A 16,759-nucleotide genomic window follows, 5' to 3' on the forward strand; every position below is an offset into this window, starting at 1 on the left:
TTTCAAGCTTCCGAACACACCATGGCGTGGAACAGGCGGTATACGTATTTTTCTCTGCTATTTGTAAATGGCTTCGCTTGGCCTCGATAGCGCTTACAATGAATATCTTCTCTTGTCACAATCTGATGATCCAGCCCCCTTGCGTAACTGGAAGAGCGCGCTACGGCGTCAAGACTAACTCATGACCAACTTATGAAATCGAGAGGAAGGAGAAAATGCGAGGCAGCGGGGTGCCAATGCCGCTAGCTTTTTTGACTGCTCGGGCACTAAAGATTACGTAGGGGTGGCACTAAGGACTGCCCTTGAGAGGAGACGTTACTGCGTTAATCGTATGCCAAATTTCTGCTTCTTGGCCCATTACTACACCATGATCTCTGCACGAATGGATGCAAGGCTCTGGAGAACCTGTCGAATCGTTGGTCGATCATACGGGTTATCATCCCACGTCCCATTCTGTTTCTTCGCCTCTCTGTCCGCCAGGTACTTCTCCGCCCAACCGACTTCTTTCTCCCACCAGTCCCGCGCCACTTTGATAAGCACCTCGGGGTTGGTGTCCACATTGGCTTCCAGGTCGGCGCGTAGTACGAGCTTGTTGCCGACACGAAGTATTTGATTGTCGAGCGTCTCGCGACGGCCCTTGGTGCACTCGTCAATGAGCTGCCGTAGCCGTTGCGGCGTTCGGTGGTACTCAGGGAATTGTAGGTGAGACTCCCAACGGTAGGAGACCCAGATTGTCGCTTTTTGTGGCGCACTGACGCCCTCGAAGAGACACCAGAGTACTCTGCCGAGCATGTAGACCTCGGACGCCTCTTGTTCACGGGGCGTCAGGGACTCCCAGGACACGTTATAGCTGCTGGTATAGTTGTCATATTTTTCGTTTCGTGTCAGTGTTTCGTATTCAGGACAGATGCGCTCCATGATGTCGCGGTAGGGCTGTTGCGAACTCGTCACATCAAAGGGAGGGTTTTCGGCTGTGGCAAGAATCCGCATGTACTCGATGGCATTGACTTCTGGCGATGCAAACTCACACCAAACACCGCGCTGCTCAAAGTCGACCATGATGGCATCTCTGGATTCAGACAGCACAATGTTGTCCAGTCGAAGGTCGGGATAGAATGTGCCCGAGGTTTCTCTGAAATGAAGCACAGCTGAAGTGATTTGATATGCCCATTTGAACTGTTCTTCGGTCGTCAGGGCGTTGCTGGAACTGAGAAACGGCACAATGTCACGCAATGTCCCGTGCTGATGCAGCTCCAACGTAAAGCCAAGCACAGCGTTCTTTCCTCCGACTCTCGTCCGTTTTGTGACCAGGTGGACAGGACGAGACATGATGTTTGGGTGCGGTTTGGTGGTGAGTAGGATTCGTAACTCGTGGTACAGGTACTTTGGAAAGCTTGTCAGAGCCTTGAAGATATAAGACTGGCCGTCGATTCGCACGATAGATGTGCTGTCGTGTATTTGCTCAACAAGCTGCACCTGCGTTATGTTGACACAAGGCGGGAGTGTGACATCATGCCCCCAAGCAGCCTCAAATTGCCGCACAGAGAAATGGTAAACTTCCAGAGCAAAGGTTGGGACGACTGTAATGTTTATCTGATTGATGTCCAGAGTGAGAGAATCGAAAACGATGCGGGAACCAAACGGGAGATGGCACAGGTACTTTTCTGCATACTCGAGTCGTTCGGAGTGAGTACGACGACGCCTTGGTCCGTCACCGTTGATGAACTCCTGATCGGCTCCGCCGATGGTCATGGTCCAGATCTGTAGTCGTCGGAGTATGTGCATCGATACGGAAAGTCGAGAAACTCTGACTCGATCTTTCGTGTGGAATGCCTGATCCAGCTCAAGTAGGTCTCGGACGAGACGTGTCTGAAGGGACAGGTCGGGAATGAAGACGTCAATTCTCATGGGGGGCACAGACGCCATGAAAAGAGGCGTGGCATAGTATTGTGAACCCCATGATGTGCAGCCATCGATCCTCCAGTAGGGGGTGACTAGAGGCGCGAGACTATCGATACGGTTCTTGGGGTTCAGCTGAGAGAGATCCCAGGCGATGTCTGCGGGGACCGGCGAGAGAGCCTTCAACTTAGGCTGAGATGGCGGGACTGTGGTTCTCTTTAACACTGCTGTAGGGTGAATGACCGTATCGATGGTTTCAGGGTTCAGTTCCATGGTGGTTCAGTCGCTGCTTCTTCGACCCTCGCCGTCAGTCAAGTCAATCGGGAAGCCGAAAGAGCGAGGGGGGGAGTGGGAGGGGTGCGGCCGGTGCTGAAGCTGGCGGATGAGACAGCTTGCCACGCGCTCGATTGAGGAGTGTGGGAATGGGTGGAAAGTCTTTCGATGTGGGCGGAGCTGATGAATCAAGCATGTTCGTTTCTTTTCTTCTGTCGCGGCCAGGCCGACTGCACGTATTTGGTTGTTCCGACTGCAGAAGAATCGCGGCGCGGATGACGGCCAGCGATCCCCGGGCTCGGTTGAGCCTTCTTCATCCGTCCTGTATCGACCCATGGCTCCTGTCACACAAGGCAGGAAAGATCGGCTATTCGTCCGTCCCCGTCCTGCCAACCTGTCAAATTGCTCACCTAAGGAAAGCCTCATGCAAGGCACTCACGCAAAGAGCGAGGAGACAACTAGGTACCAACTTAGGCATGTTGGGGGAACTCGGTGGGTTGGACGAGCCTTCCAGTCTGCACAGTGAAGGAATCTCCATACTCTCGTGTTTTCTCGCAAGAGAGGGGATGGGCAGGCTCCGAGGTGAGCATTTGTCCAGCTCAACAGGGCCGTCGTGCAAGCACAGTTCACAGTTCACATGAGACATGAGACCATGGCCGCATTTGCACGGCATAGCACCGGAGCAAACACACCCTGCAGGACTTGGATGGTATCCAGATGCAGAGGGCAGGTGCTGGTTGGGCGATGCTTCAACAGCTGGCAGAAACGGCGCGCCCAGGTTTCTTTGTTGGGTCGGGTTGATAATGCCCCGCATCATTCAGGATGCAGGCCAATCCCCGAGCCCCAAGTGATTGGCGCAGGGGCGTTGGTGACCTTGGGAGCCACCAACAAGACGAACTCGGTGCCGATGCCGGTGTCCGATCGAGTGCGTTGTAGGCAATCAGGCGCTGAATGCCCCCGGCGAGGAGGAGAAGTGCCGACTACGACAGCTTGCGAAACGGTCGATCCAATCGGCGTCGGTCAACACTCTTTCTAGTTGGTGTCCGGCATTGATTGATTGCCGACATGATCAGAAGGTTCTCCCACAGGTTGATGAGACGCATGTGGGAGAAAGGACGTTGGGAGTTCACGCAATGAGGTACGCTCCCCTCACACAGCCACACACGCAGCTTGCCGTGCTCTGACGATCATACATGGAGAAGGTCGACCTATGGATAATGACGAACTTGATGTCCCAACGAAGGGCGAGGATGGATGTCTTCACACCACGTGATGCCACACGAAAACCAGGCGCCCATTGCTGACTCAGCCTCCGGGACTCATTCGCAACAACGAGCAAGCTCGCGTGGCTGCCTGCCCTCTGGTACATGTAAGACGGACCCCACCAGCATCAATGTAACCACGGTGCGTTCCGCGGGCACGTCTATTGTCTGTCATCTCTCACCTTTCCAAGCATCGGCTGGCAGACGACCAACATGCTGCGGCCAATCCTCCCGCCGACTTTCAACACTGTCCCTATTTGTAGCCCTGGGACCCCCACTCTCTCGCCGATATGCGACCTGCAGGAGTTGAGCCATGCCTGGACATATTCGTACCTACCTGGAGGCTCGACGTGGGGTCGTGCCATTTGAACGGCACAGGACGAACACGAAATTGAGTGAGACCTTCGACGGCCGCACGCCACGCTGGCTTCAACACTCAAGCCACGGGTGGTTACTAAGATCGATCCGTCGAGAACCACACTGGCAACCCCGGAATGTCGGAAACGAACGTCGGCGAACGAAGCCATGCTGAGTCTCTCCATAGGGGGGGGGACCTACACTCACACCTTGGTGCTGAATATAATGGCCCTGCTGCCCTGTCTGTCGTCCGCCCTCACCGATGTGCAGGGTTCACTGCACTGTGCACCCAGCCTAAGACTATGCCTGCCTAGCCTGCCGGCCATCATTGAGACACAGGTCATCCCGGGGACCTCAGCATGTGGTCGTCTACTGCTCACTCCTACGTGAGAAAAGCTACCGGCGGGGAGATGCTTCGACCGCAGCTTTCACGCGTGGAAATCTCGGTCAGACGTCTAGCCTGCCCCCAGCTTTCGGTTGCGGCGCTGTTTGGGTCAGCAGGGGCACTGAAAGCTTTCGCTCTGCTGGGATCACGGTCCTTGAGAGGCCGTGCCCAGGCTAGCAAAGACATCTCGAGCCACTGATTGGGCAACTTCTGACCGACTGGAATCACACATATGCACCCACATCGTGTGACCGGAAATGAGTCCTGACAGGCTTTATGAACAGCATCCAACGAGCATCAGGTTGCTTACACAGCGCCAGATCTCTCTATTCCCGAAATGAAATAAAATCAACACCGAATTTGTTTCTGGGCCCAGTTCCTTTATTCCGAACCATAAGCCATTCGAATCGAGCGAGCGAGCGTCTAGCTGGTGAGCTCTCAAGCAAAGGCTGTCGATTTGCGTCTGTTCTGACCAGCTGCTTGTCAGAGTGGGCGTGTCCCTGCAACACACAGGCGCCCTGCCACGATGATTGCCATCTCATGCGATCCCACCGATCACATTGCTGCTTCGCCGCAATTCAATACCGCATCATCGTGACGACCATAGATGAGATCAGTGCAGCTACTGTGGGAGGTGAATGTGGGAGGGAGCACACGCCTAGTTTGTCGCGCTGCTTGGCGGAGACGACGTATTATCCTTATCCTTCACCTCGTTCCAAGGACTGGTGCGTGTGGCCAACCAGTTCTCGGGATCAATACCAGCCCTGGGCTAGTGAGGGGGCCTGCTGACCGAGAACTATCCCTTGCATCTCACCATGGTTGATACTGGCCAACCACGAGTACAGCCAGCAAACTTGCCCTTGCCACAGGGGTTCAAATCGGACGAGAACCTCGCATTTGCCCATCTGCCATTGCTCTAGACCTCCCATAGCCTCGGTCTACTGCTCCAGTCGGGACAATCCAGCAGGAAGGGCATCGACCTGCCGTAGTTTCACTCTATCAACTACCAGTCAACCCCCAGATGTTGGTTCACTAACGTTACCTCGCCACAGGCAACCTCGTTTTTTTCTCAATCGATACACTTTCTGCCTGCATTTCCTTACTGCTCGTCAAGCACTGCCGACGAAAACGAGGCTGTCGACTACCTTTCATAGACCCATTTGCCCGCAGAATCCTACTGGCCACCCAGGCTCGCCTCCCAGGTCGAGCCGCTAGACACGCCAAATTGCCTATTCGTGTTGCACGCAAGATCCAGCTCACCAGGATGCTCGCCAACCAGCCGTACAGTCATGGCCAAGGCACTGAGACATCCGGGCTAGAAGTGGTTACACAGACTGAGCAGCATGGCAAGGATCAGCCACGCTCATCATTTGCACCCCTGCCTCACTGCCTCACATCCTATTCAGCCTATCCCAACCTGCCGGATGCCCTGGCAGGGACGGGACGAGTTCTTGGCCCTGCTCTCGCGTGGCATCCCCCCCCCAAAGGGACCCTTGTCCTCTGTTGGGCACGAGTTTCCCTCAGACCGGTAAGAAGTACAACTGAGCACGGGTGCAGCATTTGATCTCGGTGTGACTTCCTCTCCTTCAGCCTCGACAAACTCGATGAAGGCAGTTCATGAGATATCCAATCGCCGTCGCCAACACGTATAACCGGCACGTTATTCACATCCCAGAACGCGCAGGCTTGACTGCTCCACGGCAGGCGAAACATTGCACAACGCAAATCCCACGCCACCATCTGCCGAGCATCCTGAGAGCTACTACGGTGCTTTCAGTGCCTAGGCGTCAAACGAAGCATCGTCAGGTGGGCAAACAAACAGACAGGCAGGCCGGCAGCGAGTGAACAGACCAGCCAGAGGTCAAACAGCGGTAGCAGACAGACTTGGCAGCATCAGAAGCAGCATTGTCGGCGTCAGCAGCACAGCAGCCGCAGCAGCAGATCAACGCACAAGCAGCAGGGTCCTTTTCCAGTAGCAGCGGACTCACTTTTTCCATCTCTCATCAACCCCCATCACTTGCTGGGTACAGCCGAATTGGCTTTACTCCGTTTCTACCCCGACTCCTGTCTACATCCACATCCTCGCTACTCTGCCACGCCTCCCCGACATTTGCTCATCGAGCCATCCATTGTCCCTTCCCTTCTCTACTCTTTTGCCGCGCTCCACTTCCGCGCAAGGGTGTCATGGTGCAGCAATGGCTCTCGTGAGACCGTAGCTCCCCACCCCCTCCCGGTGAGGCGCACATTACTTCGCACCGATTGTGCGTAGCTGTATCTGCCTGTTCCTGCTCTCTGCTTGTCTCTGCTCCGGCACGTCCCACCAGCCGTGGTACTTGCACATGTTGCTCCTACTGACAGCCCGGCTTCTGTCCAACACACCCACCCTCCATCCATCATGGTAAGAATCGTCCCTGGTCCCCGGTAGGCGGCAGCTGCATGGATACCTATATCAATCACGCCTCCAGCCCAGCCTGATGGCCCATCCACCCACATCCTCACGCCTCAGCCCCTCTCACATCGATGCCTGTCCCGAACCTGTCATCCCTTGCTTTCTCTTGTTCCATCCCACCCTCAGACTTTTCCGATCCCCTTGACCAGAGGCGAACTGTCGATGGTTGACAAATGGTCTCCTCTAGAACAATCCCAGCTTGAAGAGAAGGCGCCCTTTCGGCCATGACGACATCGACTCATTAGAGCCGGCACCCCCGTATCCCTCACAGCTCTCCCAACCTGATTTGGACTTCTCCTCCTTGCCTTACGAACATCAGCTTCATCTTGAACAAGCTGCCTTACCCTATGGCCTTACAGGCTTCAGGCTTCACCAATTAGCCGTCCTCGACCAAGCGCAGAAACGCCAAAAATCTTCCTACGGTTACTCCATGTCAACTTCTCACCTCAGCGACGCTTTCTCCCACGACAGCCAGGAAAAGTGTTCGCAGGACGACTATCGACATGTCGGCAATGCCACCCTTCATCGGTCATCAATGGAGGTGCCATCGTTGGGCGGTGTGCATGGTGTCCTCGGTGACTCTCTCGCTCACCTGAAAATGCTCATGTGTACGACCTGCCTCACGCGGTTGGAAACGCCTGAAGGTATTTACCAAAACGCCCTTTCATTACTAACCATTCACCAAACTGACGATACTCCAGCGAGCTATCAGGCCCTGGCACACTCGGTTCCACAAGAGTATGGGTCGTCTAGGCCCTACGAGACAGAGAAGCAGCCGTCTGCTCTGCCTTCGGAGGATCAGAGCTACCTGCCCATGACCATCGGTCCAGATCCCCAGTCAAGCTTTACTGGGGATGATCGGGCTTTGGCCCCAAACTATCACGACGTCCCACAACCCAATCAAGTTGCCCCGCAGCCAGTGTCGCAAGACGTTATGTTCTTCCCAACGACATCGGCAGCCTCTGGCTACTTTGCCGCCCATTCTGTCTTCGAAGTCACCCATACTGCCAACTTGCCCGGCGGTTCCATGTACAACCAAGAGCAACTGGCTGACGACCAAGCGCCCATTTTACCTTACAGCGACGACACACCTACTGTCAACCTTCACATACCCTTTACGCCTGTCGTTGACGCAACCTTCAACATGGCGAGTTCATACGCCCTCTCGGACTCAAACATCAAACGAGAGCATTTGGATGCGCAGGGGACGAGTCGAAATCTGGACGTCGTTTTCACAAACAGCAAACCTGCAGCCGCAAAGCGGGGCCCTTTCACCGATCAGGTTAAGCGAGAACAGACAGCTGAAACTCGGCGTATTGGGTCTTGTATTCGCTGTAGAATGCAGCGCATACGCGTATGTCTCCTCAATGTCAAACCCGAGCAATTTTTTTTTAATTTTTTTTTTTTTTTTCGCGAGACCATATATCGGCGCCCGTGATTTGCTAATGATTATTCTTAGTGCAAAGCAAATGAAAACGATAGACATGGAGCGTGCTTGACCTGCAGCACGAAACAAAACTCGAAGATCTGGCGACTGCCCTGCCTTCGCGCGAAGCTGACTGACGTGAAGCTCTTCAAGCCCGGTCAGGTTCATGGCTACGAATGGACACAACGCTGGAAGGACAGCATCGTGGACAACATAGCCAATTGGGACTCACCAGACGAGAGGAAAATTCAAATCTCTGAGGGACTGTCGAACAGTCCGGTTGAACTGCGTGTCAAACGATTCATTCCCCAACAAGGCGACAAATTGGATCGTTCTTGGTGCGCTAAGGATGGTATGAAACACTCCGTTACCATTCCTCCGTATGCCATTGTCGATTTGGATGAAGCTCAACGAGCATACACAATGTACATCAAGAACTGCATCCGCAACTCCTTTGTGCTTGTTCTCGACCGAGTGCTCGGAGCCGAAAGAAATCTTCTATGGGGCACTTATTATCTAGCGTGGAAACTAAGTGACAGCCAGCACTTGGATAAGGATGAGACTGGTCTGCTCAAGAAAGTACTCGAGCTGTGGATGGCCGTTCGTTTGACAACAACATCAACTGTCATTGTCGGCAATGACACCCTGGGGATGCCCGCGAAGATATTGAATGAAACGAGCCCTCAACACGGAGAGATACCTCTCCCACCGGTCATGGGCGCGCAAATCGACCTTGTCCTAATCACACACATCCAAGCCAAGCTGCGGCGTGAGATGCTGGACATGCTCCAGAAGATGACGCAAGCTAACAAACAGAAGACTTGGCTCACTACCTACCTCGTCACGTTCATTCTCTTGCACAACACAGCCATGATTACGGATCACGATGCCAGATATGCACGAAAGCATGGAATGAAGGTGGGCACTCCCTTCCATGCCATAATCGTCTTGAAAGTCGCTCTTCTCCTCCCCCCCCCCCCCCCCCCCCTTTCCCGGAGATGAGGAAGGACGCGTTGATTGATGTACGAACTGAACATGTGACGGTGAAGAGATGCTGATATATATGGCTAAACAGAGACGCTATGCGAGGGAGGAGGAGGTGAAGCAATACCAACAAGGTGAGTAGAGGGGCGGATGACATATATGCACACTAGACCATAGAGCACAGCATTAACCAGGTGGCCTATTTTGCCTCTACCACAGGTGCGACGATTTTGCTAGCCTACTTTCACTACTGCAACAAGGGCATTTTCCCTTTCTCAGACGAATGTCGGGATCAAGACCTTCGGGGTCTTGCAGAGCTCGATGATCAGTCGATGCACTTTGTACATGAGACTAGACGCTGGGCCACGTCTCATAGTAAGTTTTTTCTTTATCCCATGCTTGCCGCACTGGAGGGTCCGACAAATCTCGGGAGGCGGGACACTACCGCAAGGCCCGTCAATTTTCGGGCAGGATCCGACTGTTATGGGTGCAGGACTCGGCTGACCGACATGCAGAGGGACAGTGGGAGGAGCTGCAGCGGAAGAAAGCTTTTGAAGATAGCTACTTCTGGGTCAGCCAACTGTACGAGCACAACTGGCAGCCGGGTGTGGAGCTATAATGGGGTGGCCAGGACGACCAGGGATTCTTGGGTGGCTAAGTCTGCAACGTGGCTTTCTTTCCTTTGTGCCATCTGATGCCATTGATGTTTCATCCGGGAGCAACGCTCAGGCGTCATGCAGGCGTACGAAAACAGGAGGTAGATAATGTGGTCGTCATTCGAACGCTCAGCTATGGGCCACAGGTTTGCCGCCCACATTGTCGAGGCTCTGGGCAGTCCTGGCGTGGACAGTCGTAGTGTGCGTGAGAGCAATGACCAAAGGTCGAGTGCAGTGCAGGAACAACCTGGGCGTACTCCGACCGCCTACTGTTTGAACGGCGCACAAGTCAATGACTGTGATAGATCGGGACAAAATCGTTGGCTAATTCGGAACCTCTCCTTCCTTCTGATTGTTTTCCCTACGGTGGCGAGTTAGATTGGGGTTACCAGGTACTCGGATCGAATGTGCGCAAGACAAATTAATCAACGACTCAAATCGCAGATGTCGATGGCCATCGTTCAGTTCGTTCATGATCGAGAGCAGATCGGATTAGGGAGATGAGGTACGTACATGCGCCAGGAACATAGGTCGTGCCAAAACGGGGTGGGGAAAGGACGGGGAGCGCTAAGATTCGGGGCCCGGCTTGCCCGGATACTTCCAGCCGGACGCTAGCAGGTGGGCCACGTCCAGCCCTTTCAGGCGACCTACAGGAGCGGAGATCGCTTCCACATCGGTCAGGATCATCTCGAAATGGTTCGCCACAGCCTTGACCGAGCATCCACTTCGTGGCTTCAGTCAACATGCCAGTCTATTCCCCCCTGCTCCTGTGCTTTGTAGGGAAGGTAGGCTTGGTAGGTAGGGTAAGTCGACGACGAAACCAACAAGACGTGTCCAGGTCCCAGTATCCCGCGCGTGACGTTCAGCCCCCTTCGCCTGCTTTCTTTTGCCTCTTCTTCTCCTTCACCTGCAATTTCCCCCACCTGTCGTCGCAAGCGGGACACGCCACGCTAGCACCAAGGCCACGAAATAACGTATGGCGCTGAGCCTGTCGATTGACCACGGCATCACTACGATCGTAACGCTGGAACAAAGCGCACCGCGCACGACGTATTGATTATGAAGAAGACATCTTGAATTCGGCAGCTAAGGGCAAATGAGGAGCTCCAGCTTGCTCAGTTCTAGTATTCCATTGTTCGTAAGTATCGTGAGACGTTGTTGCAACCAGTCTCTCAAATCACGGTGTCCATGACAGCGCAAGGGTACCAATATTGTGCAACTCGATTGTGTCATGTAATGGCTTAGAATATGAGGCGGTGCGCAATGACTCTTACAACGGTTTAATGGATATGGATTACGGCTCCACGTCCGTGGGGGGAAGGTGGAAGGGGGGAGGGTGACGAAGGTTTCGACGACTGTCATTTCTTGACGCGGCTCAGCTTCCAAAGGGATCATCCTACTATTACCTCGATTATCAATCGATCTACGCACATGACCGAGACCTTGCCCCAAGGCAGCAGAACCATAAGGACACATATCTACTCACATCTACTCACAATGCAGGTCATCGTCCCCGTCCATAAATGAGATATTTCTTCTTTTCTCTGCCCTCGTGTTTTGGTCCATTTCCAGAACGGCTACTGTACTGTCTGCATTTTGCCCAGCGCCAATTTGATAGCATTGCCCATCCAACGATTCTTTTCTTTACGTCTCTCGAAATGTACTTTTCCGCTTCATCAAGGTTTGACACCACGGGTGCTCACCGACGATTGAGATTACGTCCCGGATCCGCATCATATCCCCACAACAATGTCTGGTAGAGCCCTTCTGTTTGCTTTGTGACTCTATTTGCAGCTGCGATCGGGTTACGAACATCATCAGAGCACCACATCTCATCGGACTACCTAGCCGATATACGGCCACGGGACTGAGAACCCGGATCGTCTGGGCTGACAGGGGAGACGGCTAGCGACCCGGCCAACGTTCCGCAGGCGGGCGTCATCGAGTTGGTCTCAAATTGTGGTGTCACGGCGGGCACGGCGTCACGACATGCACACGCACAGAGACGAGGAGAGGTGAGGAGAGCCTGATGCTCAATCGAGCGGCTGCCGCTAACCACGGACAGGCGTGTCAACACCGAGGTCCTCGCCTGACTTTGCGAGGTTGACACGACCTGGCTGGGGTCTGTGGGCAAGTCGCCTGCACGGGCTCTTGCATGCGCCGTTCTGGGTCCAAAAAAAGAAAACATGTCTACAACCCCCCCCCCCCCTGTATCACTGTCCAAGCATTTCCTAGAAGCACGCCCAAGCAGGGCGAGGGCGGGGAACACATCGTCGTGCGAGCCAGCCGGTCTTTCTGCCATTTCTGTATCATGATGGGTGCAGGCCATTTTTCCCGCACCGATACCGGGATTTGATCCTTCAGGCGAACCTAGGATCCAAGTACCGGGTTTCCAACACGTCTAATGAACACTAAGGGGTCACTTGCCTTCGAGCCTCCTTTCTAATCTTGAGCCAGGATGCTGTGCGCCTCCAAGTGAAAGAGCCGGGCCGTCCCTTGCTGAGGCATATGCGCTGACAATGAGTCTCCCAAGCTACTTACACTGGTGTGTCCTTCTCAGACACGCAGCTGAACGACGACTCCAGCTATCGGGGCAAGTCTCCGTCGCGGGTAAGACCGGTCTGGCAGTCCTACTTTCCTCCAGGCCACCCACTCTCTGACTCCATTCTGCCACCTTTCAACAACCCCTGCTGATGCTGCAATTGCTGTTACCGTTGCTCCTCCCTTCCTCCCGTTGCTATCAGACCGCGCCTGCTTTTCATGCATCTGCTGGCCAGCTCGCTGGCTTGGAATTGCCTGCCACAATGCGCACCGCATGCCATGCCTTTCTTTTACCTGCCCGCCAGCCAAGATATCCTGTCAAGGTTTAGTCTGCTGCTCTCTCGTTCTCCCTTGTGCCCTCGATGCCTCACCTCCCTTATCTGCCGAGGCTCCCCTCCTGCTGGCCGTCTTTCTTCGTCAATCTCCGCCAAGGACCGTCGACAAATCTTTGCAGGGTCACATCACTTGTCGTTCGCTGCCGCGCCTCCCTGAGGAGCCGTTGGCTGATAAGGCTCATACCCAGGCTTGCACCAGGCCTAGGTAGCGCCAGTACCCGCCTACTATACTACGTCTGCCGTTACCTTTCCGGTCTACGTACCCGCCTAACTCATCTCATCTCGCCGAATCGATCTAGACTCGCCTTCCACGCACTCGGCCGGGGGCCCCATACCTGGACCGGCCGCCCTCGCCGTCTGCTGTACGACGCGCCTTGCCGAAAACCGGGAGGTCTTAGGTTTGTACACTGTGAAACGGCTGCCGCACATCAAGTGAGTACCAGTTGAGATCGGTTTCCTTTCTATCCTTCACACCCCTCCTCTTTCCTTGTCGCGTCCTCAATCTTGGTCCTGACTTGCCCTTTGTGCGGGCCGCTGCCGCTTGCCCCGTCCTGTCTTGTCCCTTCCTGCACTGTCTTGACCAGAGCTTGTCGGCAGGCGTGCGCGCGGTTGAAGCACAACTCCTTCCTTCACCACCACACGGGGACTCATGGTCTACCGGATCTCTGGGAAACATGTGGCTGGCTTGGATTTTTCTTTCCTTCTGCCTTTCTCATCTTACCCATGGTCCCCAGCCACCCGCCTACCAATGGCCACTGTGTGCCACGGCTCGGTCGAAAGCCCATGACCCAACTGACTGGACCGGAAGTCAGAGTTCTCACCTCCTGCCCTCGTCCATGTCCAAGTTTGAACCTCGAAAACGCCTTTTCTGGGCCGGGCAGAGGCAGAGGTTCTGGTACCCTGTGTCCCGCCCGGGTCGTCTTGGACGTCCTCCTTGAAGAGTCGCTTCCCTGCCTTGCCCTGCCTCGCATTTATACACCCTCTCCGCCTCCCTACCTGCACATCTATTTCATCCTCCCCCGTGTGCACAGGTATCCATGTCGGGGCCAAACCCACCGCCATGAAGCCGCACGCCGCCATCCATCGCCAGCTCGAGAGCCGAGAGCTGTGAAACATAAAAGGAACGCTGTGATCTATAAAGGCACGAAAACCCGGACCGTTGCGACCGAGTTCTGCTCAAGCCTCTCGTGAGCGGTTCCTTCTAATCACCCCAGGGGTACGAGTCGTCTTAGAAGTCCTTGCTTCTGAAAGAAAGCTACGTCCTTCATCTACCTTTCCGCACCTGCCTGCCTGTCGTGCCTTACCTTGCGCGTGTCCTCTTGCTTCGATATGAGACCCTGACCTCTTATAGAAAGACCATACCCAGCCTCTGTTCATGACTGCCGAGCTGCTACATTGCATTGAGTACCCCTGGCGGCCGACTTCTTCCTCCCATCAACTTATTTCATCCCTCTCCATTATTCATCATCATACATCATCAGAAACATCAGCTTTTGCCTCCCAACAGCTGGACGTCCTTGAACGATCTTGTCAGAGCCCACGATCGTTTTCAAGAGCTTTCTCTCCCTTTTCACTGTTACTCTTCATATTTTCTGTGCTCTTTTCTTCAGCACACGCACAACCGTCATCCGTCACAGGTGCAAAGCCCCAAAATACGTCTCCCATCATCCACGTCTACTGACAACGCACGGCTACAGCCGCAACCATGTCTTTCAAAATAGCCGGGCCTGCCCTTGGGTATTCTCAGATGGAATTCAAAGACCATGGCTGTAACGGACCCGCTGCTGATATGCTCGGCCTTCCAGGCGGCTTTCCAGCGGTCCTGAACACTGAGTCCTCGTGGACTGGCCAGGATTTCAGTCTTGATCCACACAAATACATTGTCAACCTGTCGGCTGCCAACATCAAGGAATTAGAGAATGCTTTGGAAACGTTCAAGAGTACGTCCCTTCCCCCCCTCGAAGACTCACATCGCGCAGGAGTGCTGACCTTGCTCTCAGACTCCGGCCAAGATGGCGGCAATGTGACCCGTGACACCTTCAAGCTACCTGTTCTCGGCGACACGCTGTGCCAGGTTTCCCAGGACGTGATTTCTGGTCGAGGATTTGCAGTGGTCCGTGGCCTGGACCCCAGAAAATATTGTGTTGAGGACTTGACGCTTTTGTACCTGGGTATCCAAGTCTACATTGCCAACGAGCAAGGAAGACAAGACAAGAAGGGCAACATGCTTGGTGAGTGTGTCTTGGAACTATCGTGCTGTCATCGGCATTTCTGGGTGTGGCGACTGATAATGTTGTGCTACCAGTCCACATTATTGCCGATAACTCAACGGCTCAGCATGTGGAACACCATCGTCACTCCACTTCCTCCATTGTCAGTTCGCCATTCACACTTTGGATGGCCCCGCTGCTGACTCTTTTACCAGACGTTCCACAATGAAGAAGCAGGTGATGTTGTAAGTTGGCTTACCAGAAGCACGGCTGTTGCAGGAGGCAAATGTATCATTGCATCTGGCCACACGGTATACAATGTCCTTGCGAATACCAGACCAGACATCATCCGCACACTCGCCCGCTCTGACTGGCCATTCGCGTTGTAAGTCTTGCACAGCGCCCATTATCCGTCACTCAGCACTTCATGAGACAGGTACGCTGACGCCATGACTTCCACAGCCCCCGGTTTCATTGCCGTCCCATTCTGTTCAACCACCAAGGCAAAGTAATCATCAACTTCGGCCGGGCTCCACTTCTTGGCAGCGCCGCCCATCCCAGGCCTGAACATCTTCCTGCCCTGTCAGCGCGCCAGGTCGAGGCCTTGGATGCCGTCGAGGCCATCGCGCAGGCCACGCAACTCGAAATCCAGACCCAGGCCGGAGACATGCACTTCATCAACAACCTTGTGGTCCTCCACCGCCGGGAAGGCTTTGTTAACGGGGAAGGGCCGCATGAGAAGCGCCACCTTGTGCGTATGATCCTTCGCGACAGTCAGCTGGGCTGGGCCATCCCAGATGAGCTCAAGCGTGACTGGTTTGACGCCTTCGAGAAGGACGCGGACCGAGCGTGGCACTTGGAGCCCATGCCGGAAGGCTTCTTTCCACTTCGCATCAACACAAACTGATGGAACAAACCCTTGCGATCAGTGTGGAACAAGACCGGCAGCGCCCCCTACGATACCCCTGGCGGAATGATGGTTCAGACCTAGTTACATGGCGTCACGGTGAACTTGATTGACTGGGAGCATTACCCTACGTGGAGAAGAAACTAGGAGTTGGGGCTTGCGTGGTGCATGGGTGGCCTACAGTACAGTCCGTGCGAGCACTTTGATGGTTTGGGATTCTCATTCTTGTTGACGAATCGGGTTGGACCCTAAAAGTTTGTTTGCTTTTGCTCCGAGAATTGATTATGTTAACTCTTCCCAACTCCTCTCCTCATGGTAGGTGGTCATTTCCCGATGAAAGGTCTTCATGGACCAAATCTCTGAAATATGAACAACATCGCACTCGAGGATCCGAACTAATGCGTGTCGGTGCGCCAAGCACGGATGTCCAGAATGAACAGTAGATACGAATGAAGTACCTTGTGAATGTGTCAACCAAATTGATGACCGCCCATGAGACCAAATTTCGACAACTCACACAATCCTCGCGGGGCAGATCATCTGAGTTTACCGTTCCCAGAATACCCGAGCGAAGGTCTAGCGGGTTGATGGGCGTGGGTTTCTTTGCATCATCGAGTGAGACGTGCAGATAGCGGTCTCTATGCTGGAACTTCGTCTTAGCGGAGATTCACATGTGTATATTCTTCACCGATGCTGGGTTGGCTGCAGGGACTAAGTGGTGACTTCGTGAAAAGTGGGTGTGGCGGCTACGCGCTTCCCAACCGGGAAGTCTACGGGTAGATGCTTGACAGCGAGCCGACGAAGGTCGCGCAGGCGATGATTGGTCCTACACATCCTCTATCTTGTCGTCCCACACGAAGTGGCTACGGCCCTGTCTGGGAGATGCGGATGGTACGAACAGGTACGTCGAAGAGTGTACTACAGGATAGACTTGGAGCGATGCCTCTGAGCGCGATGGTCGGCCACGGTCTCCCGCATAAAGGAGTCCCATTGGGTCTACGCGTGCTGGTGCACAAGACTGATGTACGTGGTTGCTAACAGATCTGCATGTGCTCGCGAGAGATGAACGGAGCCA

General features: G+C 54.3%; 3 protein-coding genes across 3 annotated transcripts; 2 read left to right on the top strand and 1 right to left on the bottom strand.

Moving 5' to 3' along the window:
* Window positions 1–360: 360 nt before the first annotated feature.
* D7B24_000142 (uncharacterized protein) lies at window positions 361–2,172 on the bottom strand (the record flags this gene model as incomplete). Its single annotated transcript, XM_028634404.1, has 1 exon — window positions 361–2,172. One exon carries the CDS (start codon window positions 2,170–2,172, stop codon window positions 361–363), a length of 1,812 nt encoding a protein of 603 aa, XP_028499444.1.
* Window positions 2,173–7,055: 4,883 nt separating this feature from the next.
* D7B24_000143 (uncharacterized protein) lies at window positions 7,056–9,654 on the top strand (the record flags this gene model as incomplete). Its single annotated transcript, XM_028634405.1, has 5 exons — window positions 7,056–7,269; window positions 7,327–7,979; window positions 8,085–8,969; window positions 9,127–9,169; window positions 9,551–9,654. 5 exons carry the CDS (start codon window positions 7,056–7,058, stop codon window positions 9,652–9,654), a joined length of 1,899 nt encoding a protein of 632 aa, XP_028499445.1.
* A 4,618-nt stretch (window positions 9,655–14,272) lies between these two features.
* On the top strand, window positions 14,273–15,684 carry D7B24_000144 (uncharacterized protein; the record flags this gene model as incomplete). The annotated part of the gene is made up of 5 exons (XM_028634406.1): window positions 14,273–14,507; window positions 14,568–14,798; window positions 14,873–14,940; window positions 14,993–15,162; window positions 15,240–15,684. 5 exons carry the CDS (start codon window positions 14,273–14,275, stop codon window positions 15,682–15,684), a joined length of 1,149 nt encoding a protein of 382 aa, XP_028499446.1.
* Between the last annotated feature and the right edge of the window lie 1,075 nt (window positions 15,685–16,759).

Source organism: Verticillium nonalfalfae (genome assembly GCF_003724135.2).
Source record: "Verticillium nonalfalfae strain VnAa140/NRRL 66861 chromosome Unknown scaffold_1, whole genome shotgun sequence".
Lineage (NCBI taxonomy): Eukaryota > Fungi > Ascomycota > Sordariomycetes > Glomerellales > Plectosphaerellaceae > Verticillium > Verticillium nonalfalfae.